The 26,742-nt window shown below is 37.8% G+C and overlaps 1 protein-coding gene across 7 annotated transcripts in view; it reads right to left on the reverse strand.

The window, feature by feature from the left end:
* LOC129010084 (uncharacterized) overlaps positions 1-26,742 on the reverse strand; it is a 54,519-nt gene that overhangs the window by 20,719 nt on the left and 7,058 nt on the right. For 4 of the 7 annotated variants that reach the window (XR_008492922.1, XR_008492925.1, XR_008492921.1 and 1 more), the window contains exons 4-5: positions 23,977-24,051; positions 9,693-9,781 (exon numbers count right to left, since the gene is read on the reverse strand). Coding sequence is in view for 2 of the 7 variants with exons in the window: in XM_054443824.1 (XP_054299799.1) it covers positions 23,671-23,699; positions 23,977-24,051 (104 nt within the window). In the remaining 5 variants the exon portion in view is untranslated. Of the gene's footprint in view, positions 1-9,692; positions 9,782-22,639; positions 23,700-23,976; positions 24,052-26,742 lie in introns of those variants that run through there. The other 3 variants (XR_008492924.1, XM_054443823.1, XM_054443824.1) reach the window with 2 other exon arrangements.

The raw sequence follows: 26,742 nt of genomic DNA on the forward strand, positions 1-26,742 counted from the left end.
AATGAAGTGCTTTTTAAACATTTTGTTTTAGTGTTGTAGATCCATTTAGAAAAAAGGAGAATGATGCAGCAGTTAAAATCCAAAGCTGGTTTCGAGGATGTCAAGTTCGGGCATATATCAGGTATATTGGTTTTGTCATGGAAACCTCAGATATACCATAAAAATATATTCCTTAGAAAATGTAATTTATTCATGCAGTACTCATTTCAAATAATTTTTTATTTTACTCATAATGTAGTTGATAAATTGTATGGTATTCTTTTAAAAGAAATACATAGTATTTCTGATCTTTTCTTACCAAAACTAAATTATGTTGACTGTATTGCTTTTTAAAATTCTCAATATTGGCTGGGCGCAGTGGCTCACTCCTATAATCCCAGCACTTTGGGATGCTGAGGCAGATGGATCACTTGAGGTCAGCAGTTCGAGATCAGCCTGGCCAACAAGGCGAAACCCAGTCTCTACTAAAAATACAAAAATTAGCCGGATGTGGTGGTGCACATCTGTAATCCCAGGTACCTAGGAGGTCGAGGCAGGAGAATCCCTTGAACCCAGAAGGCAAAGTTTGCAGTGAGCTGAGAAGGTGCCACTGCATTCCAGCCTGGGCAACAGAGCGAGACTCTGCCTCAATAAAATAAAATAAAGTTCTCAATATTACAAACACACTTGCTCAGATTCCTTTTCCCAAATTCCAAAGGATCTGCAAATGACTGGGTTCGTATTTATAGCAATAAATTCATTGACTGGTAAGAAAGGGAGAAAAAGAGAAAACAGTTTCAATCTTTTCCACCATGTTGGTAGATAAAAGAAAGTGATGCATGGATGATGTCATTCTGACGGATGACATCATCCGTCAGAGACGGAAATTTGTCCCTATCTTAACTCATTCTCACTTTTTTTTTTTTCAGTGCCCAAACTTTCCCTCAGTGTCCCATCAATTCTTTTTTTTATTATTATTATTATTATTATTATTATTATTATTATTATTATTATACTTTAGGTTTTATGGTACATGTGCGCAATGTGCAGGTAAGTTACATATGTATACATGTGCCATGCTGGTGCGCTGCACCCACCAACCTGTCATCTAGCATTAGGTATATCTCCCAATGCTATCCCTCCCCCCTCCCCCCACCCCACAACAGTCCCCAGAGTGTGATGTTCCCCTTCCTGTGTCCATGTGTTCTCATTGTTCAATTCCCACCTATGAGTGAGAATATGCGGTGTTTGGTTTTTTGTTCTTGTGATAGTTTACTGAGAATGATGATTTCCAATTTCATCCATGTCCCTACAAAGGACGTGAACTCATCATTTTTTATGGCTGCATAGTATTCCATGGTGTATATGTGCCACATTTTCTTAATCCAGTCTATCATTGTTGGACATTTGGGTTGGTTCCAAGTCTTTGCTATTGTGAATAATGCGGCAATAAACATACGTGTGCATGTGTCTTTATAGCAGCATGATTTATAGTCCTTTGGGTATATACCCAGTAATGGAATGGCTGGGTCGAATGGAATTTCTAGTTCTAGATCCCTGAGGAATCGCCACACTGACTTCCACAAGGGTTGAACTAGTTTACAGTCCCACCAACAGTGTAAAAGTGTTCCTATTTCTCCACATCCTCTCCAGCACCTGTTGTTTCCTGACTTTTTAATGATTGCCATTCTAACTGGTGTGAGATGGTTTCTCATTGTGGTTTTGATTTGCATTTCTCTGATGGCCAGTGACGGTGAGCATTTTTTCATGTGTTTTTTGGCTGCATAAATGTCTTCTTTTGAGAAGTGTCTGTTCATGTCCTTCGCCCACTTTTTGATGGGGTTGTTTGTTTTTTTCTTGTAAATTTGTTGGAGTTCATTGTAGATTCTGGATATTAGCCCTTTGTCAGATGAGTAGGTTGCGAAAATTTTCTCCCATTTTGTAGGTTGCCTGCTCACTCTGATGGTAGTTTCTTTTGCTGTCTTGAGTTTAATTAGATCCCATTTGTCAATTTTGGCTTTTGTTGCCATTGCTTTTGGTGTTTTAGACATGAAGTCCTTGCCCATGCCTATGTCCTGAATGGTAATGCCTAGGTTTTCTTCTAGGGTTTTTATGGTTTTAGGTCTAACATTTAAGTCTTTAATCCATCTTGAATTGATCTTTGTATAAGGTGTAAGGAAGGGATCCAGTTTCAGCTTTCTACGTATGGCTAGCCAGTTTTCCCAGCACCATTTATTAAATAGGGAATCCTTTCCCCATTTCTTGTTTTTGTCAGGTTTGTCAAAGATCAGATACTTGTAGATATGTGGCATTATTTCTGACGGCTCTGTTCTGTTCCATTGATCTATATCTCTGTTTTGGTACCAGTACCATGCTGTTTTGGTTACTGTAGCCTTGTAGTATAGTTTGAAGTCAGGTAGTGTGATGCCTCCAGCTTTGTTCTTTTGGCTTAGGATTGACTTGGCGATGCGGGCTCTTTTTTGGTTCCATATGAACTTTAAAGTAGTTTTTTCCAATTCTGTGAAGAAAGTCATTGGTAGCTTGATGGGGATGGCATTGAATCTGTAAATTACCTTGGGAAGGATGGCCATTTTCATGATATTGATTCTTCCTACCCATGAGCATGGAATGTTCTTCCATTTGTTTGTATCCTCTTTTATTTCCTTGAGCAGTGGTTTGTAGTTCTCCTTGAAGAGGTCTTTCACATCCCTTGTAAGTTGGATTCCTAGGTATTTTATTCTCTTTGAAGCAATTGTGAATGGGAGTTCACTCATGATTTGGCTCTCTGTTTGTCTGTTATTGATGTATAAGAATGCTTGTGATTTTTGCACATTGATTTTGTATCCTGAGACTTTGCTGAAGTTGCTTATCAGCTTAAGGAGATTTTGGGCTGAGACAATGGGGTTTTCTAGATATACTATCATGTCATCTGCAAACAGGGACAATTTGACTTCCTCTTTTCCTAATTGAATACCCTTGATTTCCTTCTCCTGCCTAATTGCCCTGGCCAGAACTTCCAACACTATGTTGAATAGAAGTGGTGAGAGAGGGCATCCCTGTCTTGTGCCAGTTTTCAAAGGGAATGCTTCCAGTTTTTGCCCATTCAGTATGATATTGGCTGTGGGTTTGTCATAAATAGCTCTTATTATTTTGAGATACGTCCCATCAATTCCTAATTTATTGAGAGTTTTTAGCATGAAGGGTTGTTGAATTTTGTCAAAGGCCTTTTCTGCATCTATGGAGATAATCATGTGGTTTTTGTCTTTCATTCTGTTTATATGCTGGATTACATTTATTGATTTGCGTATATTGAACCAGCCTTGCATCCCAGGGATGAAGCCCACTTGATCATGGTGGATAAGCTTTTTGATGTGCTGCTGGATTCTGTTTGCCAGTATTTTATTGAGGATTTTTGCATCAATGTTCATCAAGGATATTGGTCTAAAATTCTCTTTTTTTGTTGTGTCTCTGCCAGGCTTTGGTATCAGGATGATGCTGGCCTCATAAAATGAGTTAGGGAGGATTCCCTCTTTTTCTATTGATTGGAATAGTTTCAGAAGGAATGGTACCAGCTCCTCCTTGTACCTCTGGTAGAATTCGGCTGTGAATCCATCTGGACCTGGACTTTTTTTGGTTGGTAAGCTATTGATTATTGCCACAATTTCAGCTCCTGTTATTGGTCTATTCAGAGATTCAACTTCTTCCTGGTTTAGTCTTGGGAGGGTGTATGTGTCGAGGAATTTATCCATTTCTTCTAGATTTTCTAGTTTATTTGCATAGAGGTGTTTGTAATATTCTCTGATGGTAGTTTGTATTTCTGTGGGATCGGTGGTGATATCCCCTTTATCATTTTTTATTGCATCTATTTGATTCTTCTCTCTTTTTTTCTTTATTAATCTTGCTAGCGGTCTATCAATTTTGTTGATCCTTTCAAAAAACCAGCTCCTGGATTCATTTATTTTTTGAAGGGTTTTTTGTGTCTCTATTTCCTTCAGTTCTGCTCTGATTTTAGTTATTTCTTGCCTTCTGCTAGCTTTTGAATGTGTTTGCTCTTGCTTTTCTAGTTCTTTTAATTGTGATGTTAGGGTGTCAATTTTGGATCTTTCCTGCTTTCTCTTGTGGGCATTTAGTGCTATAAATTTCCCTCTACACACTGCTTTGAATGCATCCCAGAGATTCTGGTATGTTGTGTCTTGGTTCTCGTTGGTTTCAAAGAACATCTTTATTTCTGCCTTCATTTCGTTATGTACCCAGTAGTCATTCAGGAGCAGGTTGTTCAGTTTCCACGTAGTTGAGCGGTTTTGAGTGAGATTCTTAATCCTGAGTTCTAGCTTGATTGCACTGTGATCTGAGAGACAGTTTGTTACAATTTCTGTTCTTTTACATTTATTGAGGAGAGCTTTACTTCCAAGTATATGGTCAATTTTGGAATAGGTGTGGTGTGGTGCTGAAAAAAATGTATATTCTGTTGATTTGGGGTGGAGAGTTCTGTAGATGTCTATTAGGTCCGCTTGGTGCAGAGCTGAGTTCAATTCCTGGGTATCCTTGTTGACTTTCTGTCTCGTTGATCTGTCTAATGTTGATAGTGGGGTGTTAAAGTCTCCCATTATTAATGTGTGGGAGTCTAAGTCTCTTTGTAGGTCACTCAGGACTTGCTTTATGAATCTGGGTGCTCCTGTATTGGGTGCATATATATTTAGGATAGTTAGCTCTTCTTGTTGAATTAATCCCTTTACCATTATGTAATGGCCTTCTTTGTCTCTTTTGATCTTTGTTGGTTTAAAGTCTGTTTTATCAGAGACTAGGATTGCAACCCCTGCCTTTTTTTGTTTTCCATTTGCTTGGTAGATCTTCCTCCATCCTTTTATTTTGAGCCTATGTGTGTCTCTGCACGTGAGATGGGTTTCCTGAATACAGCACACTGATGGGTCTTGAGTCTTTATCCAGTTTGCCAGTCTGTGTCTTTTAATTGGAGCATTTAGTCCATTTACATTTAAAGTTAATATTGTTATGTGTGAATTTGATCCTGTCATTATGATGTTAGCTGGATATTTTGCTCGTTAGTTGATGCAGTCTCTTCCTAGTCTCGATGTTCTTTACATTTCGGTATGATTTTGCAGTGGCTGGTACCGGTTGTGCCTTTCCATGTTTAGCGCTTCCTTCAGGAGCTCTTTTAGGGCAGGCCTGGTGGTGACAAAATCTCTCAGCATTTGCTTGTCTGTAAAGTATTTTATTTCTCCTTCACTTATGAAGCTTAGTTTGGCAGGATATGAAATTCTGGGTTGAAAATTCTTTTCTTTAAGAATGTTGAATATTGGCCCCCACTCTCTTCTGGCTTGTAGGGTTTCTGCCGAGAGATCCGCTGTTAGTCTGATGGGCTTCCCTTTGATGGTAACCCGACCTTTCTCTCTGGCTGCCCTTAACATTTTTTCCTTCATTTCAACTTTGGTGAATCTGACAATTATGTGTCTTGGAGTTGCTCTTCTCGAGGAGTATCTTTGTGGCGTTCTCTGTATTTCCTGAATCTGAATGTTGGCCTGCCTTGCTAGATTGGGGAAGTTCTCCTGGATAATATCCTGCAGAGTGTTTTCCAACTTGTTTCCAGTCTCCCCGTCACTTTCAGGTACACCAATCAGACGTAGATTTGGTCTTTTCACATAGTCCCACATTTCTTGGAGGCTTTGCTCGTTTCTTTTTATTCTTTTTTCTCTAAACTTCCCTTCTCGCTTCATTTCATTCATTTCATCTTCCAGGGCTGATACCCTTTCTTCCATTTGATCACATCGGCTCCTGAGGCTTCTGCATTCTTCACGTAGTTCTCGAGCCTTGGTTTTCAGCTCCATCAGCTCCTTTAAGCACTTCTCTGTATTGGTTATTCTAGTTATACATTCTTCTAAATTTTTTTCAAAGTTTTCAACTTCTTTGCCTTTGGTTTGAATATCCTCCCGTAGCTCGGAGTAATTTGATCGTCTGAAGCCTTCTTCTCTCAGCTCGTCAAAGTCATTCTCCGTCCAGCTTTGTTCCGTTGCTGGTGAGGAACTGCGTTCCTTTGGAGGAGGAGAGGTACTCTGGTTTTTAGAGTTTCCAGTTTTTCTGCTCTGTTTTTTCCCCATCTTTGTGGTTTTATCTACTTTTGGTCTTTGATGATGGTGATGTACAGATGGGTTTTTGGTGTGGATGTCCTTTCTGTTAGTTTTCCTTCTAACAGACAGAACCCTCAGCTGCAGGTCTGTTGGAGTACCTGGCCGGCCGTGTGAGGTGTCAGTCTGCCCCTGCTGGGGGGTGCCTCCCAGTTAGGCTGCTCGGGGGTCAGGGGTCAGGGACCCACTTGAGGAGGCAGTCAGCCCGTTCTCAGATCTCCAGCTGCGTGCTGGGAGAACCACTGCTCTCCTCACAGCTGTCAGACAGGGACATTTAAGTCTGCAGAGGTTACTGCTGTCTTTTTGTTTGTCTGTGTCCTGCCCCCAGAGGTGGAGCCTACAGAGGCAGGCAGGCCTCCTTGAGCTGTGGTGGGCTCCACCCAGTTCAAGCTTCCAGGCTGCTTTGTTTACCTAAGCGAGCCTGGGCAATGGCGGGCGCCCCTCCCCCAGCCTCGCTGCCGACTTGCTGTTTGATCTCAGACTGCTGTGCTAGCAATCAGCGAGACTCCGTGGGCGTAGGACCCTCTGAGCCAGGTGCGGGCTATACTCTCCTGGGGCACCGTTTCCTAAGCCCGTCGGAAAAGCACAGTATTCGGGTGGGAGTGGCCCGATTTTCCAGGTGCCGTCTGTCACCCCTGGAAGGGGAACTCCCTGACCCCTTGCGCTTCCCGAGTGAGGCAATGCCTCGCCCCTGCTTCGGCTGGCGCACGGTGCGCTCACCGACTGACCTGCGCCCACTGTCTGGCACTCCCTAGTGAGATGAACACGGTACCTCAGATGGAAATGCAGAAATCACCCGTCTTCTGCGTCGCTCGCGCTGGGAGCTGTAGACCGGAGCTGTTCCTATTCGGCCATCTTGGCTCCTCCCCTCACTGTCTGAATTTTTATATTTCTAATATCATCTAAGTCATAAGAACAATTTATTGGAATGTGATTTAGTTAGTTGGTTAACATTTATAATTTATTTTTTTCAAACATCTTATCCAAGTACATGTGTTAAATTTTTATATACTTACACTTTTTGTGTAAGTAGATATACTAATTTTTGTATAACATTTTTAGAGAATTTAATACCTTTCCATCTTAGGCTTGATACAGTGTTTTGTGAGTTTTTTAAGACTTATTCATTTTTATAATAGAGTTTGCTTCACTTTCATATTTTATTTTCTTTAATTCAGTGAGTCTAAGATACATTGTGGTATAGTTTGGCTGTGTCCCCACCCAAATCTCATCTTGAATTGAAGTTCCCCTAATCCCCACATGTCATGGGAGGGACCAAGTGGGAAGGTAATTGAATCATGGGAGCAGTTACACCCATGCTATTCTCATGATAGTGAGTGAGTTCTCATAACATCTGATGGTTTTATAAGGGGCTTTTCTCCCTTTACTTGGCATTTCTCTGTCCTGTCCACCCAGTGAAGAGGGATGTATTTGCTTCCCCTTCTGCCACGATTGAGACCTCTGCAGCCATGCAGAGCTGTGAGTCAATTAAACCTCTTTCCTTTATAAATTACCCAGTCTTGGGTATGTCCCTATAGCAGCATGAGTATGGACTAATACATATTGTTTTTTACATTTTAATGTCCCTGAAATTAGCACGCCTCTCAAAATATATGAAGTCTTACAATCACTGTTGGCCAGGAGACAGTTGCAATGTGCACATGCCTGAACTTGATTGTCACTGGTGCTAATGTCACTGCTTCAGTGAAGTTATGTACATTGTTGGTCCTGCATGTTCTACTCATCACATCATTTAGATACCATCATAGGATGGAATGGAAATTCTCTGATCCTGTTTTTTTCCCCACAATTTTTCTAATCCCATTTTTAAAAAAAATCTATGAGACTTTTACAGATCAAGAAATCACCATCAAAAAACTTGAATAATGAGCATCAGAAGCTATGAAGAAAATCTTGGAGATATTAGAGGGGCACTCTTTTTTGAAAAATGGTACATGACTATTGTTTTTTATGGCACAGAAAACAATATTGTGTTGAAAACAGTTATGGTAATGATAAGTACGTTTTTGTCTGCTTTATTGACACTAATAAACTTCTTAAGATTTTATTTTTATGTGTATTTTATTGTGTGAAATGAGTTTTATTTAAATGTATTTCCTTCCTTCCTTCCTTCTTTTCTTATCTTTCTTTTTTTTTTTTCCAGAGTCTCTCTCTGTTGCCCAGACTGGGGTGCAATGGTGTGATCTTGGCTCACTGCAACCTCCGCCTCCTGGGTTCAAGTGATTCTCCTGCCTCAGCCTCCCAAGTAGCTGGGATTACAGGTGCCTGCTGCCACATCCAGCTAATTTTTGTATTTTTAGTAGAGATGGGGTTTCACCATGTTGTCTAGGCTGGTCTTGAACTCCTGATCTCAGGTGATCCACCCACCTTGGCCTCCCAACGTGTTGGGATTACAGGCGTGAGCCACCATGCCTGGCCATAAGTATACTTTCTGCTTGATGATTGCACTTTTTGTTTTCTTTGAACCATGTGCTTAGATAGAACATCATTACCATTCTGTTACAATGGCGATTTTAACATGTTCACACTTGAAAATACCACTTTTGAATTCCATTTGCATCTATAATTATATCAGGTATAAACTCATATACAATAAGCTATACATGACAGATAATGTGTACTCTATTATTCCACCCATAAACAAAGTAAATGTATTTCCAAGCATGGAGTCATTGGCATCAGCCAACCAGTGGGGGAGATTCTAAATTAGGCTTAAGAGGGGATAGGGGAGTTGCTAACATCCCTTACAGTAAACAACTGAGGCAGTTCTTGATGCTGTCACATTATGAGTATTTTATATGTAAGGTATTTCATGAAAGAAAAAAGAAATAGTAAAACTGCACCAAAGGAGAAAGAGTATTGAATTGCAAACAAAGAAGACAGAAGAAACAATAACAGTTAACAGTGCTTTCTCATTCAATCCCTAGAAAAACCTTGTGATGAGGACACTTTTATCCCCTTCATTTTACAGATGTGGAAAAAGTAGATTAGGGAATTCAACTGGACCAAAGTTATAAATATAGTAAGTGACACAACTCAAACTAATATCTTGCCTTATCTGGTATCAAACTTGTGCCCTTATCATAATATCAAAATGCTTCCAAGAAAATTAAAGATATGGTTTGCAACCAGTGGAGAAACTCTTGGGGAAATCGTCAATTTTTTAAAAAAGAATTTATTGAGAAGCACCCTTGAAAAAACTTGACAAAAAGAGTAAGAAATTATTCCATACTTAATTTTCTACAAAGAACAAAATAATGAATTTCACATTTATCGCACATATGCAGTGAGAAGGACTCCTGGAGGCTGTAGCAGTCAGTGCCTTTCACACAGGAAGGGACCCTTACTCTGAACTCTGCTAAGCAGAAGGGTGGTAGTGCCTCATGGTGGCTCGTAATGCACTTCTTGACCCAGTGACTTCCTTTGTGGTTTCATTGGAGTTCACAGGAGCTGCCATCACTCTAGCTTTATGGTTTTCAACTCTAACAAAGTGAGGAGTGTAGTAGTCCTTTCGTTTTCTCGAAGACCATTGGGATCACTTGTTGTACATACCTTGTCCGTCATGCTCAGATTTCCTAGGAATTCAACTTCTGTCCCCAGTCTCTGCCTTTATTTCTATCCTGGTGCATTAGGCTGTCAACCTAGAAGGAAACATTTACATCCCCTCAACCACTCTCTCTCTTAAGTCCTTTCCATTTCCTAAAGTGGTGATAACTTTTTGCTTTTTTTTTTTTTTTTTTTTTTAGGGGGGCTGTTATGAGTTGTGCTGCAAACCAAGAAAGGATGAGCAAAGAAAAAAGTTCCCCTGAGTCATTTGGTCCCAAACATTTTAGCATACCCAAAGTTTCCAGAGCCCTTTCAGTAACATGTATTATTCCTGTTGAAGATCCTACCAAGCCTTGGCTTGGGTTCTGCAGCTAGACAAAGAGAAGGTTAAGAACATCTGCTTCTGTGTCACATTGTTACAAACTTTTCTTTTTTCTTTTCTTTTTTATTCTTTTTTTTTTTTGAGGCGGGGTCTCACTCTGTCACCCAGGCTGGAGTGCAGTGGCAAAATCTCCTGCTCACTGCAACCTCTGCCTCCTGGGTTCAACTGATTCTCCTGCCTCAGCCTCCAGAGTAGCTGGGACTACAGGCACCCGCCACCATGCCAGGCTAATTTTTGTATTTGTCCCAAAGTTTTCTGCTTGACCTAGATAAAACTTGGGTATTAATTTATCAGTTACCTTTTAAACACATTTTAAAATTTACTTTTGCAACACCCCTTTCATTTATTAACTTCCATTATATGTTGAGGCAAGTCAGTACGACGTGGTTTCAAAGTCACATAATACTTTAAAAATGGATAGCATATTAAGGTAATATAAAGGATCTTGGGTCTGTGAAGCTAGAGAAGATCCAGACCAGGAGAAAGTCTCAGGTATTTAAGAGCATGTTTTCTGGGCTAAGGAAAGGATAATTGAAAGCAGCCACAAGTGCCATGTTTCATTCATTTACCATCATTATCAAGGACTTATTTAATGTAGTAATAATTTTGTAATTAGGATTTCTAAAGTCCCATAAACTGGAGCTAGCATTAACCACAGATGTTAATATATTAACCTTTCATTCTGGAGTTTGGGACAGTGAGTGATTATTTGTTATTATGCTATATATATACATATTTTTTGAGATGGGATCTCGCTCTGTTGCCTAAGCTGGAGGGCAGTGGTGCGATCTTGGCTCACTGCAACTTCTGCCTCCTGGGTTCAAGCAATTCTCCTGCCTCGGCCTCCCGAGTAGCTGGGATTACAGGCAAGCACCATCATGCCTGGCTAATTTTTGTATTTGTAGTAGAGACAGGGTTTCACCATGTTGGCCTGGCTGGTCTCAAACTCCTGACCTCAGGTAATTCTCCGGTCTCAGCCTCCCAAAGTGCTGGGATTACAGGCATGAGCCACCATGCCCAGCCCTTTTATACTATTTCTTTGGCAAACACAGAAAGGAATGGTCTGGTCCAGTGATCCCCAACCTTTTTGGCTCCAGGGACCGGTTTCATGAAAGATAATTTTTCCATGGATGGGAGCAAGAGGGGGATGGTTTGGGATGATTCAAGCACATTACATTTATTGTGCATTTTATTTCTATTATTATTACGTTGTAATACATAATGAAATAATTCTACAACTCACCATAATGTAGAATCAGTGGGAGCCCTGAGCTTATTTTTGTGCAACTAGACGGTCCCATCTGGGGGTGACGGGAGACAGTGACAGATCATCAGGACTTGGATTCTCCTAAGAAGCACACAACCTAGATCCTTGCACGTGCAGTTCGCAACGGGGTCCGTGCTCCTATGAGAATCTAATGGCTCTGCGGACCTGACAGGAAGCAGAGCTCTGGTGGTAATGCCAGCAATGGGGAGTGGTTGTAAATATAGGTGAAGCTTTGCTCACTCGTTCCCTGTTCACCTCCTGCTGTGCTCCCGGTTCCTAATAGGCCACAGTACCGGTCTGTGGCCTGGGACTTGGGGACCTCTGGTCTGGTCAATTACACATTTCTCCTGAATTCTGGAGAGACAACACACCAGTTCCTCAGAGGAAACAAAGGTTTTCTTAAAAATCACATCAAATTAAATTACTGCTTTTTGCTTATTGAAGTGGATAATCTTACTCTTGTTTTTATCATTGAAAAGACACCAGGCCAGGTATGGTGGCTCACACCTGTAACCCCAGCACTTTGGGAGGCTGATGTGGGTGAATCCCTTGAACTCAGGATTTTGAGACCAGCTGCAGCAACATATTTATGTTCTATAATGTTCTATAAATAATACAAAAATTAGCTGGGCGTGGTGATGTGCAGGTGTATTACGTATTTTCTATAAATAATACAAAAATTAGCTGGGTGTGGCGATGTGCACCTGTAGTCCCAGCTGCTTGGGAAGCTGAGGTGGAAGAATCACTCGAGCCTGGGAGGTTGAGGCTGCAGTTAGCTGTGATTGTGCCACTGTACTCCAGCCTGAGCAACAAGATGAGAGCTTGTCTCCAAAAAACAAACAAATCCCACCACATTCTCAAGTTATAAGAAGTTAGTTCTTCTTCCCTCATGTTACTTAAGATTTGAATTCCTGATTGTATAGAATCATTAGTTGTCTTAAACAAGCAAGGGCACTAAATGAAAGATCATTACAGGGAAGACAGTGGATTCCATGAGAGGATGTGTCTTGAGAATGTATATGAACATGAAGACTCTTCATCTTTGAGAAAGAGGAATAACTTTCAGAGGAAGGTGATTTAAGTGAACTAAGGCATGACACTGAAGAAGAATGGTGGGGGTGGTAGGGAGTAAAACTATCGCAGCTGTGTGTACACAAAAGGGAATGAACCAGGGTTGGGAGTGCGGTGGTGTGAGTTGTGACTTGGGCCTAGAATGCTTGATTGAACATAGCATTACTGGCTTTGCTGTCCTGAGTGAGTCAGTGGGCAGCTGTAAAAAAAAAAAAAAAAATGAATAATTTAAATTTTAATAAACAAAATTTGACAATCCTCTGCATAAAACATTTCTTATCTAATGCTTTTAATATTTTTTATCACTAGTTTTGAAGAACTTAATTATAATGTACATGTGAGTAGATTTTCTCATGTTTCTTTTGCTTGGGGTTCATGGGCTTTCTAGATCTATATGCTTATAGTTCTAGTAATTTGGAAACATTTCAATTTCACTATTTACATCTCAATTTTCAACTATAATTTCTTTGAATACTTTTTGCCGCCTCCTATGTATCCAGAAACTGCTTTTATGCATACGTTGGGCCCCTTGCAGCTGTCCCACAGGTCACTGATACTCCGTTCATACACTTTTTAAATGCTCTTTAATGTGTTTCATTTTGTTTAGTTTTCATTGCTATGTCTTCAGATTCAGGCATCTTTTCTTTCACAGTGTCTTTCTTCTAACTTTTATTTTAGGTTTGGGGCTACCTGTGAAGGTTTGTTACATGGGTAAACATGTGTCACGGGGGTTTGTTGTACAGATTATTTCATCACTCAGGCATTAAACCCAGTACCCAATAGATATCTTTTCTGCTCCTCTCCCTTCTCTCACCCTATCCCCTTGAATAGACCATGGTGTCTGTGGTTTCCTTTTCTGTGCTCGTAAGTTCTTATCATTTAGCTCCCACTTATAAATGAGAACATGTGGTATTTAGTTTTGTTTCTTCATTAGTTTGCCAAGGATAGTAGCCCCCAGCTCCATCCATATTCCTGTAAGGCATGATTTCATTCTTTTTTTATGGCTGCACAGTATTCCATGGTGTATATGTACCACATTTTCTTTATTCAATCTGTGATTGATGGGCACTTAGGTTGAATTCAAGTCTTTGCTATTGTGACTAGTGCTGCAGTGAACATTCACATGCACGTGTCTTTGTGGTAGAGGGATTTATATTCTTCTGGGTATATACCCAGTAATGGGATTGTTGAATTGAATGGTAGTTCTGTCTAAAACTATAAAAACTCTGGAAAACAACCTAGGCGATACCATCTTGGACACAGACAGGAATGGGCAAAGATTTCGTGACAAAGACACCAAAAGCAATCGCAACAAAAGCAAAAATTGACAAGTGGGATATAATGAAACTTAAGAGCTTCTGCACAGCAAAAGAAACTATCCACAGAGGGCAGGGCATGGTGGCTCACGCCTGTAATCCCAGCACTTTGGGAGGCCGAGACAGGTGAATTACGAGGTCAGGAGATCAAGACCATTCTGAGTTACATGGTGAAACCCTGTCTCTACTAAAAATACAACAACAACAACAACAAAAAATGCCGGGCATGGTGGCGGGCGCCTGTAGTCCCAGCTACTCGGGAGGCTGAGGCAGGAGAATGGCGTGAACCCAGGAGGCAGAGCTTGCAGTGAGCCGAGATCGTGCCACTGCACTCCAGCCTGGGCGACAGAGCCACACTCCGTCTCAAAAAAACAAACAAACAAACAAACAAAAACTGTCAACAGAGTAAACAATGTACAGACTGGGGGAAAATATTTGCAAACTATGCACCTGAGAAAGGACTAATGTATATCCAGCATCTCGAAGGAACTTAAACAAATCTACCAGAGAAAAACAAACAACCCCATCAAAAAGTAGACAAAAGGCTGGGCGCGGTGGCTCACACCTGTAATTCCAGCACTTTGAAAGACTGAGGCGGGTGGATTACCTGAGGTTAGGAGTTTGAGACCAGCCTGGTCAACATGGTGAAACCCTGTCTCAACTAAAAATACAAGGAAAAATTAGCCAAGCGTGGTGGCGCCTGCCTGTAATCCCAGCTACTCTGGAGGCTGAGGCAGGAGAATCACTTGAACACAGGAGGCGGAGATTGCAGTGAGCTGAGATTGCGCTACTACACTCCAGCCTGGGCAACAGAGGGAGATCAGTCTCAAAAATAAATAATTAAAAAAAAAGAAAAGTAGGCAAAGGACATGAACAGGCACTTCTCAAAAGAAGACATACCTGTGGCCTACAAGCATATGAAAAAAGCTCAATATCGCTGATCATTAGAAAAATGCAAATCAAAACCACAATGAGACACTGTCTCACATCAGTCAGAATGCCTATTATTAAAAAGTCAAAAAATAACAGATGCTGGTGAGGATGCAGAGAAAAGGGAATATTTATATACTGTTAGTGGGGGTGTAAATTAGTTCAACCCTTGTGGAAAGCAGTACAGAGATTCCTCAAAGATCTAGACTGCAGTGTCTTATGTTCTACTAGTAATTCGAGGACTTTTAAAAATTATTCATTGTAGCTAAAGGTTTACTAATATTGTTAATCTTTTCTAAGGTCCAACTTTTGGCTTTCTTTATTTTCTCTATTTTTCCACTCTATTTTATGTACATACCTTCTAATATTTATTATATTGTTCATTTGGCTAGTGTTGGGTTTAATTTATTCTCCTTTTTCTAGTTACTTAAGGGATGAAGTTAGGTTGTTGGTTTAAGATGTTCTTTCCAATATATTTAAAGATACAAATTTGCCTCTAAGCACTACTTTTGTTGCATCCCGTATGTTTTGGTATGTTGTGTTTTTATTTTCATTAGCTTTAAGATATTTTCTAATTTCCCTTGTATTTTTTCTTTGACTTGTTGGTTATTTAAAAGTGTTGATTACATTCCACCTAATTTTCAATTTTTTAGTTTTACTTCTGTTACTGAATTCTAGTTTCATTCCATTGTGATAGGAAATAAAGCTTTCTATGAGTTTAATCTTTTAAAATTAATTAAGACCAGTTTTGCGGTCTAACATATAGTCTGTCCTGAAGAATTCTCCATGTGCACTTCAAAAAAATGTAATTCTGCTGCTGTTGCGTGGAATATTCCATATGCCTTTTAGGTCCAGTTGGTCCCTAGTGTTGCTCAAGTCTTCTACTTTCTTATTCTCCTGGTTGTTTTTTGCATTATTGGAAGTAGGCACTACATTCTCCAAGTATTATTGGAGAGCTGTCTATTTGTCTCTTCAGTTATGTCAACGTTTGTTTCATATATTTAGAGGTTCTGATATTTAGTGCCTATATGTTTATAATTGTGATTTATTCTTGATGAATTGACATTTTTATTAATATATGATATTCTTTGTCTTTTATATATATACATTTACTTTGTCCGACATTAGTATGGCCATCCCAATTTCTTTTGGTTACTATTTGCTTGGAATACCTTTTCCATTCTTTCATTTTCAATTTATATGTGTTTTCAGGTCTGAAGTGAGTCTTTTATAGACACCTTCTTGTTGGATCCTGTTTTTGCTATCAATTCTGCTCATCTATGCCTTTTAATTGGGAATTTTAATTCATTTATATTTAATGCAATTACTGATGGGGAAGGACTTATGTTTTCCATTTTCCTATTTATTTCAGGGTGTCTTATAGTATTTTTCCCATTCATTTTTTTCCATTATTGCCTTTCTTTGTGATTAGCTGTTTTTTTGTTTTGTAGAGACACATTTTCATTATCTTCTCCTTTCCTTTTGTGTATATTCTATAATTTGTGTTAACTTAAAGATTACTTATAATATTTAAAATTTTTAACAACCGATTTTTAATCAATACTAACAACTTCAGTGGCAAACTAAAACTCTACTCCTACACAGCTCCACCCCTGTGCTTTATGATATCAATATCATAAATTACATCTGTATTTATTTTGTAACTATTAACATAGATTTATTATTAATTTATTCAATTGCTTCTAAATGTTATAAAAAATAAAAAGTGAAATTACACACCAAAATCTTAATGATTTTGGCTTTATATTTGGCTGATGCATTTATCTTTACCAGAGATCTTTATATCTTCATATGATGATGATGAATTATTGTCTTGCATCCTTCCATTTTACTCTATAGAACTCTCTCTAGCTTTTCTCTTAGGGCAGGTTTAGTGCAATAAACTGCCTCAGATTTTTTTATCTTAAAATGCTTTAATTTCACCCTCATTTTCTAAGGACGGTTTTGCCAGCTACTAAAATTTTGATTGACAGTTTTTTTAATTCATAACTTTAGATATACCACCTCTCTGCCTTGTGGCCTCCAAAGTTTCTGCTGGACACTCCACTGGTAATTTTATCAAGGAGACCTTGTTTGTGACAAATAGTTTCTTGTTTTGTTTCGTTTTCTTTTTTTTTTTTTTTTTTTTTTTTTAAGATTTGCTTCTTGGCTTTGGCTTTTGCCAGTTTGATTATATCTTATTGTGGGTCTCTTTTCATTTATACTACTTGGACTTCATTAAGCTTTTTGGATTTGTAGATTCATGATTTTTTTAAAAAATCAAATTTGGCAAATTTCTTTTTTTTTAAATACTCTTTCTTTTCCTATTCTATGACACTTATAATGGGTATATTGGTCTGTTAAATAACGTCCCTTAAATCTCTTAGTCTCTGTTCACTTTTCTCTGTTCTTTTAAAAAATTTCTTGTCTTCTGGCTCAATAATTTCAAATGGCCAGGTAGCTGATTCTTTTTTTTTTTTTTTTTTGTAGTAACAGTATATTTTACAGTTCTGTTATTTAATTTTTCATCTCTAGAATTTGTTTGGTTTATTTTTATATTAATATTTTCTATTTGTTGATATTCTCATTTTGTTCTATGTATCACCCACTTTTCTTTAGTTATTTTTCTGTTTTTTTCTTTAACTTTTTGAGCATATTTAGTACAGTTATTTTGAAGTCTTAGTCTACTGATCTGATATTTGTGCTCCCTCATGAACAATCTCTAAAGATTCATTTTGTTTCTTCCAATGGGTTGTGTTTTCCTGTTTCTTCGTATGCTTTGTGATTTTTTTGAAAATTGAGCACTTGAAAAAAACAGCTACCTCTCCCAATCTTTGAAGACTGGCTCTGTGCAAAGGCAATTCTCTATTTATTAACTATGTACTGTAGGTCTTGGGATTAGCCTTAGGTAAAGGCTTAAGGTCTTCTCAGGTCTTTTGGAGCATGAATTTTTCCTGGGTCTTTGTGTGGCTTTTTCTGTTTTCCCATACATCTGGCTACTTTTGAATGTCTTAATGTCCTGGAGAGTCACATTCCAAATTTTCTTGACTTCTTTACTTTACTTAACATTCTGAGTATTTTTATAATTGTAGGGAGACAAACTTGCTCGCCTGCTGATGACCTGGTGAATCTAGCTTAGGTCAGTTTTTCCTTACCTACTCCAATACCTCTATAAAATATGAGTCCAGAGAAAACAGAATTTCTTTTCTGTAGTACAATTTATACTGCGTTCAGTTGTGCTTAGCTCAAGCTCTCCTCCTTCTGCTCTGACAAGTTTCAGTGGCACCATGCATTATCCCTATTTTTTTAATCTTGTATCATGAGTCATTTGTGGTGTTTTTATTATTTCATTACTAGGCAGTGTCCAACACAGTATAAACTACTCTTTCTGAATAATAGGCTTTTGGAAGTAGAACTTATTCACATATTCTCTCCAGCCACTTTGGGATGGGAGGCATTCTCTTTGGGGGAACAATAATGGGGAATTCAACCAAAATAGAATAGTCAGTGATAAGTTGTTCATAGGAATAATATCTGGGGACTACAAAGTCCTGGAACAAAGGATCTATTGAAAAACAGAAATTTAGATAATGAATATGTTTGAAATTTCAGCTATTGAAAAAATTGGAAGAATCCACTACCACTAAGTCTACCTGGAGACAAAGCAGTCCTTCCAAAGACATATATGTCTCAGGGGGAGGAAATAGAACTAAATGGACGTTGAATGTTTAATTCATGTCTTCACTTGTCACTGAAAGAAATAGAGAGTGAAGAATAATGTGAAGATGAGACTCTTAATATGACTTCTTCACACAAACGCATATGGCTATCTTTCATTAGAAAAAGAGGTTGAAAAAATATATATTTATGCTTTCCCAAACTCTAGATATATACACCAAACCTTGGGAAAAGGGAATCTGTAAGACCTACGAAGAAGCCAAAGAAAGTTAAATCACTTGTAGCAAAAGGAGCAATGAGCAGAGATAATTAGAATTAGTCTGCAAGCAAGACTTAGTTGATAGGAAAGAGGAACACTAGGAAACTATGATTCTGAGGTACCTGGGGATGCTTCTACTTTTGAGATCAAAAGCATTTATTCTGTTCTGTAATATCCACTCTGAGTAACCCATGGCCTCCTGAATATCCACTAAAGACACAGTAGATAGTTCTGGCTAGAATGCCCACAGCCTTCAGTATAAAATTCTAAGAATGATTCTAATATATAATTCTTCTTATTGGCTTAATTAAATATTGTTCTGGTGATTGACAATTACTCCATTACATTATTGTTGTTCCATTTTTAAGATGCATTCCTCCATCATCATCATAGTTACATAGAATATTTTGCTATTATTTTGGTCATTTTCTGAAAGTCATAATATTCAGCCTTGACTTATTAATGTTCAACATACATAATTACTTTACATTTTCCCAGCCATTATAAGAAATTTAGAGCTTTTTAGTTCTAATTATTACTCTTTTGAGTTAAAATGCAACTCTTTAATGTTAGTGTATGTAATGTAGTAAATTTTAGTTTTATGGAATTAAAGTAGTAGAGATTATTTATGGTTTCATATAATTGCTATTCGTTTAGACTTACATCTGTATTTACCTATGTCATTGTCTTTTATGCTGAGTCTTTGAGGTCTCATCTGAGATCATTTTCTTTTTTTTTTTTTTTGAGATGGAGTCTCGCTCCGTCGCCCCGGCTGGAGTGCGGTGGCCCAATCTCAGCTCACTGCAAGCTCTGCCTCCTGGGTTCACACCATTCTCCTGCCTCAGCCTCCTGAGTAGTTGGGACTACAGGCACCCGCCACCACGCCCGGCTATTTTTTTGTTTTTTTTAGTAGAGACAGGGTTTCACCGTGTTAGCCAGGATGGTCTCCATCTCCTGACCTCGTGATCCGCCCGTCTCCGCCTCCCAAAGTGCTGGGATTACAGGGGTGAGCCACCGCGCCCCGCTGAGATCATTTTCTTAAATCAAAAGAATATTCTGGGCCAGGCGCGGTGGCTCACGCCTGTAATCCCAGCACTTTGGGAGGTCTAGGCAGACGAATCACCTGAAGTTAGGAGTTTGAGATTAGCCTGGCCAACATGGTGAAACTCCATCTTTACTAGAAATACAAAAATTAGCCAGGCGTGGTGGCACATGCCTGTAATCCCAGATACTTGGGAGGCTGAGGCAGGAGAATTGCTTGAACCCAGGAGGCGGAGGTTGCAGTGAGCTGAGTTCATGCTACCGCACTCTAGCCTAGGCGACAGAGTGAGACTCCATCAAAAAAAAAAAAAAAAAAAAGGATATTCTTCTAGTATACTTTCTTAATACAGATATAAAGATATAATAAATTGTTTTTGCTCTACTTAAATGGTCTTTCTTTTACCTATGGAGTATAACTAGATGCTGATATCATTTCCATCTGATTAGATAATCGCCTCTGAGAATAGAATTTTAGTATGGCAGTTGTCAATCAGTAATCGTATAGCCTTCATTTTCCTTTTCTTTTTTTTTTTTTTTTTTCAGATTATACCTATAATTAGCATTTCACATAACATTTCATATAACCAAATAGCATTTTATTTAATCCATATAATTCTTCACAATAGACTCTTATTTTCTCTATGTTACAGATGAGGGAATTGAAGCTCAGAGATGCTAAATAATTTGCTGAAACTCACACAGCTGGATATGCACAGGTTTTTCTGTCCATACTCTTTCTGCTACATACACATCATGCTGAAGGCAAGTAGTTGTTTCCCATTAGAGACAATAAAAAGATATTCATTAACTCCAGTACAATAACTCTGCTGACCTGATAAGGCTACACATAGTAACTATTTTCTTTTGAAGGAAATCCATCGGCCTTGGAGAAGACAGAAACTGGGGAAGGCTGTCTCAGTAGTAGTGTTCACTGCCTTTCCATTGGCGTAGGTAAAGGTACCATGCTATCTTCCCTTTGAGTGGCATGAAGTGACAAAACACACATGTGTAGGGGAGGGAACTCTGAAGAGATGAGGGCATTTGCTACAGAGGACAGCTCTGTAGTTACACTGCATGGTCTTCACTATTTCTGATGATAGCCAGTGTTACTTGTTCACTCTTATTTTATTATGGGGCCATCATTCCATCAGATGAGTAGTCCTTGCTTCCTACCAATAGACAAACTCCATTCTTTCTTCTACCCTATCATGACAACTGATGCTCACATCCCAGAGCCAGAAAGTATACATATATTGCTATCGTTTTGATCCTCGAGGAAAGGGGAATTAAGTGAAGGAAAGAAGATGTAACCAGCTGAGGAGGCCAGATATGAGTGCTGCACGGATTTTCAAGGACAACAGCAATGCTAAGACATTATCAGTCTCACACATTTAGTGCTCAAGAGATAGAGCCATTGACTACAACACAGAATATGGCTAGAAAACACCAAAGGTGGGACCAACAACGCAGCTATGAGTTGAAGTTTTCCGTTGGCAGCCAAACTTGAGGAGGCTTGTTGATAAACCTAGGATTGCATCACTGGTTGGTGGTGTTGCTGCAGGGATCAGGATTGACCTTTCCCAAATATGGGTTCCTTCTGAGATTTGATGAAAAACACAATTTCGTGATGGATTCCTGTGAGTTAATATTTGTGAAGTGTTTCAGATGGTGCCTGGTGCAAAGCAAATGCTGTAAGTCCTTGTTGTGCTTGTTATCATCCTTAGCTATATATCGAGGACTGTTTCTATCTGTGCTTTTCCATTTCATCAAGTCCGTTTTTGATCATCTGGGAATGAAATCTGGTTGCTTGAACCAGGGGAACAATTCTTTACAGGAACACTCAATCATTTATCCTAATAGGGATTTGAATTTACCTCAGATGGAAATGCAGAAATCACCCGTCTTCTGCGTCGCTCGTGCTGGGAGCTGTAGACCGGAGCTGTTCCTATTCGGCCATCTTGGCTCCTCCCCCCTTCCTTTTCTTTTTATAGGTTAGCTTCCATTATAATTGTTGCTCCTTTGAAAGTAAACTTTGCTTCTCTTCCTACCTTTAGGTTTCTGTTTGTCTTTTTTTTCAACAGTTACATATGATATACCTAACTTGTCATTTTATTCACTCTACTGGAGTTCATAAGCCTTTGATAGTATGTAGTTTGATATTTTCTATCAGTTGTGGACAATTCAGATATTATCTCTTCTACTCTAGGTTATGGGGAAATTGTGATTTATAAAAACAAATTTTAGGCCAGGCATGGTGGCTCACGCCTGTAATCCCAGCACTTTGGGAGTCCAAGGCGGGTGGGTCACGAGGTCAGGCGTTCGAGACCAGCCTGACCAACATGGTGAAACCCCATCTCTACTAAAAATACAAAAAAAATTGGGCTGGGCACAGTGGCTCACGCCTGTACTTCCAGTACTTTGGGAGGTGGAGGTGGGTGGATCACGAGGTCAGGAGATCGAGACCTTCCTCCCTAATATGGTGAAATCCCATCTCTACTAAAAAATACAAAAAAATTAGCCGGGCGTGGTGGGCACCTGTAATCCCAGTTGCTCAGGAGGCTGAGGCAGGAGAATGGCATGAACCCGGGAGGTGGAGCTTGCAGTGAGCTGAGATTGCGCCACTGCACTCCAGCCTGGGAGACAGAGAATCCGTCACAAAAAACAACGACAACAAAAAACCAAAAAAAAAAAAAAAAAGACAAATTTTGAGGTAATAGACCATTAGGAGCGATTGCCTTAGCAAATTCATTGCTCTTTATGTGCATTTTTTGCTTGCTTTTGTTGAAAGAGCTCATTGCTGATGTGTATATATAAGTTCACTTTGAAGCACCATATGTAGATGAGATGAGAGTAATGCAATTGGAAGAGACTTTCTGGTGTGCTCTGTTGAAAGTTATTCAAAGTGAAGTCTAGCTCAGTAGGGAAGGATGTTGCAATTATGAAGAGTGACTTCTAAGAATGCTGTATGGAAATTTTCAGCATATATGCCATAAATTTACCATCATTGATCTGAATTGAAGTCTTTATTAAAGGCAATAACAGAACTTCAATATGATGAAAAAGAAGAAAAAATATAGAAGTAATAGTCACATAGTAGAGGAGAACTAAAATATAAAAGACATCTATATTCTTTAGGCTTGCTAGGATCTACTGGGGGGAAACATTACTTCTGTTAATGTCTTTTATTCACATTCCAAACAATAATTAATATCAAAATAGTCCTTATGAAGAGCTATTATTCTTTTTCTCACTGTTCTTCTTTAGAAGATACATCCAGGGTAGAAAAATGTAAATCTGCTTGTATAAGCAGCTCTGACTATTTACAAAGAAGCAATATTCTTACAATTTGATTCATTATGATTTTTTGTTCTGAGGTCAGCAAAGCATAGCATAATGACTATGTTCCTGATCTTTAGAGTTAGACTCTTCTGGCTTAAATCATAGTTTAAGCTTCTAATTCTTACTATTTCTGATACTCAGAAAAAAAGTATTATTCTCTCTGGGTCTTGGTTTTCTTATGAATACAACAATGGCAATGATAATACTTGTATCATAAGATTACTGGGAAAATACATGAGTTAATGCCCACAATCATTGATGTAGTACCAGGAAAATTTGAAGCAATCAACAAATATTAGCTCTTTTATAGTTGCCGCTTGTGACCAGATTCCCTTTAGTTTCTATGTCTATGTGATTTTTTTCCCCCATTATTAGCCAACATTTGAAGTTTCTTGTATTTGTATTTACTTCTGTATGCAAATATATTTAAAATCTAAGATCATTTTAAGGCCATATTTTTATCTTTTGAGTTTGATTGAGATGTCTCCAATTCATAAAATGTTGAGTTTAGCATGCTTAAATGAACACAATATGTTAAATATTCTCTATTTATAATTATCTGATGTGTAAGAAAATGTAAGAATGAATATCACATTATACACTTCCAATTCTTCGTTATTGGTCTTGATGGGACTGGAGCTCAATGCTTCAGAACAAATTTCCTTGATGCCAAGATTTTATTTTCAGTAGATATAAATATGTCAGTTTTCTTCAGAGGAAGACCAATTACCTTGACAAACAAAAAGTACATGCTAGAAGATAACTTTGTCACCTATGGTCATTCAGTGAATTATAATTTTTGCATTATTGTTTTCAATTGTCCTCCCTAACTTCAAGAGAAGTCTTGATATACCAGACTTTTTCTGACAAGTACACCATTGTTAACTAACTTTGGTCTTATATTTACAAAGTGAATATTTACTTAATACATATTTACAAAATACATCTAGATTTAAACAGCTTATGTGTGGTAGATACCAACATTCCCCTTGTAAACCAATACTTACCTTTGTTTTGTGATATTATGTTGCAATGTGCAGTCTCAATGGTTGCCTTATTCAGGATCTCTTCAAGACAATGAACTGAAATTCACAATATTTGCAAAAGTAAATACTGTTATCACTTTCAAACATTTGGGATGACAAATAAAACAGATATCCAAAATTTCTTAAACACAATTTATGCATTCATTGTTTTAATTGAATGAAGAACAAACTGTAAATTATCATTTGCAATTTATATTAAGGTATGATCTTTTACTTATGAAATATATTTATGAGTCAATGACTGGTGATTTAATAAGCACATGTTTGTATATATGATTGATGTTATTCTAAGCTGTTATTAGTTAACCCAGACAGTCAGGAAAAAACAACCTATGCTATTTTTGCAGCAAACACCTTAGACGTAGCGTACGTCTAATCAGTCACAAAGTACTGTTTATCATGACAATGCTTCATGTATCTGTTTCCTTCTTCACAGTAACATAGCTTTTTCCTACTCAGATTGTCATTATTTTTATGCTGAGCTATTTTATTATACAAACTCTCTTTCTCCAGTTTTCACTTTCCAATATTTTCCACAAATTGCCTCCAGAGTAAACACCCCCAAAGCATACCTTGAATAATCGTACCCTTTCAATCATCTTCAGAGGCTATGAATTATTTATATGCTAAAATTCTAATTCATTAACATTAAAATTATACAAAATTGTACCATTTACACAATTGTACTTTTTTATCAGTTATATTTCTAACTACCTTCATATAGGAAATCTTTAAACTACATGATTTTGCATTGATATGTTTTATAATATTTTTACGAATCTGGCACTAGAGATGGCACAATTTGAATTTTTAAAATAAGAATGAATATCCCTAATTGGAATTAATTTTAGTCTTAATGGTACGTGGTCACGTATAAAAGATTTGGGAGACTTGACATGAATTGTAGAAGAAATCTGTCTGCATTTCTGCTTTACTAAGATCAGATCAGATCCCTGTCCAGTAACAAAATCTTATAATATTTTACCCACAAGGTTTCAGTTTAGTCCTGTACAAACTCACGTCCCCATGATTTTAAGTTATCTGAACCATGTTATTCCAGCTTGAGTATCAGATGCATTACTAGACTAATGGAAATAAATGTCATAAGCATTGCTGAATCGTTCCCTCACCAGACCCAGAGTATTGAGGTTGAGTATTTTTCTTATGATGATTTAATGGAAAAAGAAGAAAATATTGTCACCAGTTTTCCATTTGCTCAAATTTGCAATTTTCCATTTTGTTCCCAAATTGGGTTAGTCCGTATTTTAAATATATTCTCATAGGATGGATATGGCTACTCATGGACATGATCTTAGTTGGACCTGAAACAACCACTTCCCTATCTTGTTCAAAATGAACTAATGAGAAACCAAATAATCAAGCTAAGTCTTAAGGCATCACTGCATAAGCAAGCCATGCATGAATTATTTTTCTACCCAAGAATATTCTTGTTTATTTAGCATTTCCTCCTCTATTTCTGTCATATATTTAATGATTTCTGGTTCATTTATGCTAAGCCCTTATTATCCAATGAAGGTTTTCCTTCTAATTGGTAATTCCCAGGTAGGATTAGCTTATTTGATGCAGGGAACTACTTCTAATGGTTCAACTGCTTCTCTCCTCCCTTTTGGTAATTAGGACAAAGTTTGATAATAGTAAAACAGAGGGAAAAGCTTCTGTTTATCAGGATATTTTACCAATTTATATTTTATTTCATTTAAAAGTAAGTATTCACTACACTTAAACTATGCTAGTGTTCTCAAATATTACCAAGGTGTAATTATCAAAGTAGTATGTCCAATTGCTACAAAACACAGCTTCGCTCTAGCAATGAAATAGTCTTCTATATGGAGTGGTAATTCATTTTATCGAATTGTATTATTTTCCAGTTTTATTTAAGTATGACTGACAAAAATTGTGTATATTTAGGGTGTACAATGTGGTATTTTGGTGTAAGTAAACCTGTATAATAATTCCCACAAGCAACTTAATATGTCCATCGCCTCACATAGTTACCTTGTGTGTGTGTGTGTGTGTGTAGTGAGAACACTTAAGATCTACTCTCAGCTAATTTCAAGAGTCCAATACATTATTGTTAACTATAATTACCATGGTGAACATTAAATCTCTAGACTTTATTTATCTTTTAACTGAAAGTTTGTATCCTTTGACCAATATCTCTCCATTTCATCTACTGCCTAGACTGGAAACCACCATTCTACTCTCTGTTTCTCTAAGTTCAACTTAAAAAAAAAGATTCCACATATAAGTGATATCATGCAATATTTTCTGTGTCTGGCTTATTTCACTAAGCATAATGTCTTCCAAGTTCATCCATGTTTTCAAAATGGCAAGATTTCCTTTTTTTAAGGCTGAATAATACCCTCTCTCTATATATGTGCACACACATGCAAACACACACACACACACATATTTACTTATATTTTATCTGTTATTTTTAGCACCATAATCTACCTAAAAATTATTTTTTACTTTTAAAAAATATTTTTCAAAATCTATTGTTAAATATGTCATTTTGAAGAACCTATTGTATCATATTATATATAGACATACACATATATATGCACACATTATTTGTACACAGAGACATATGACTTTATTATTAGACTCCTTCCTTTTATTTTGATATATTTACTTTATAAGCTTATCATGTGAAATTACTCACACCCTTATTTCTAGAAGGGCTACATCCCTACCTCTCTTGTT

Source organism: Pongo pygmaeus, chromosome 10, assembly GCF_028885625.2.
Source record: "Pongo pygmaeus isolate AG05252 chromosome 10, NHGRI_mPonPyg2-v2.0_pri, whole genome shotgun sequence".
In the NCBI taxonomy this organism is placed as follows: Eukaryota; Metazoa; Chordata; class Mammalia; order Primates; family Hominidae; genus Pongo; species Pongo pygmaeus.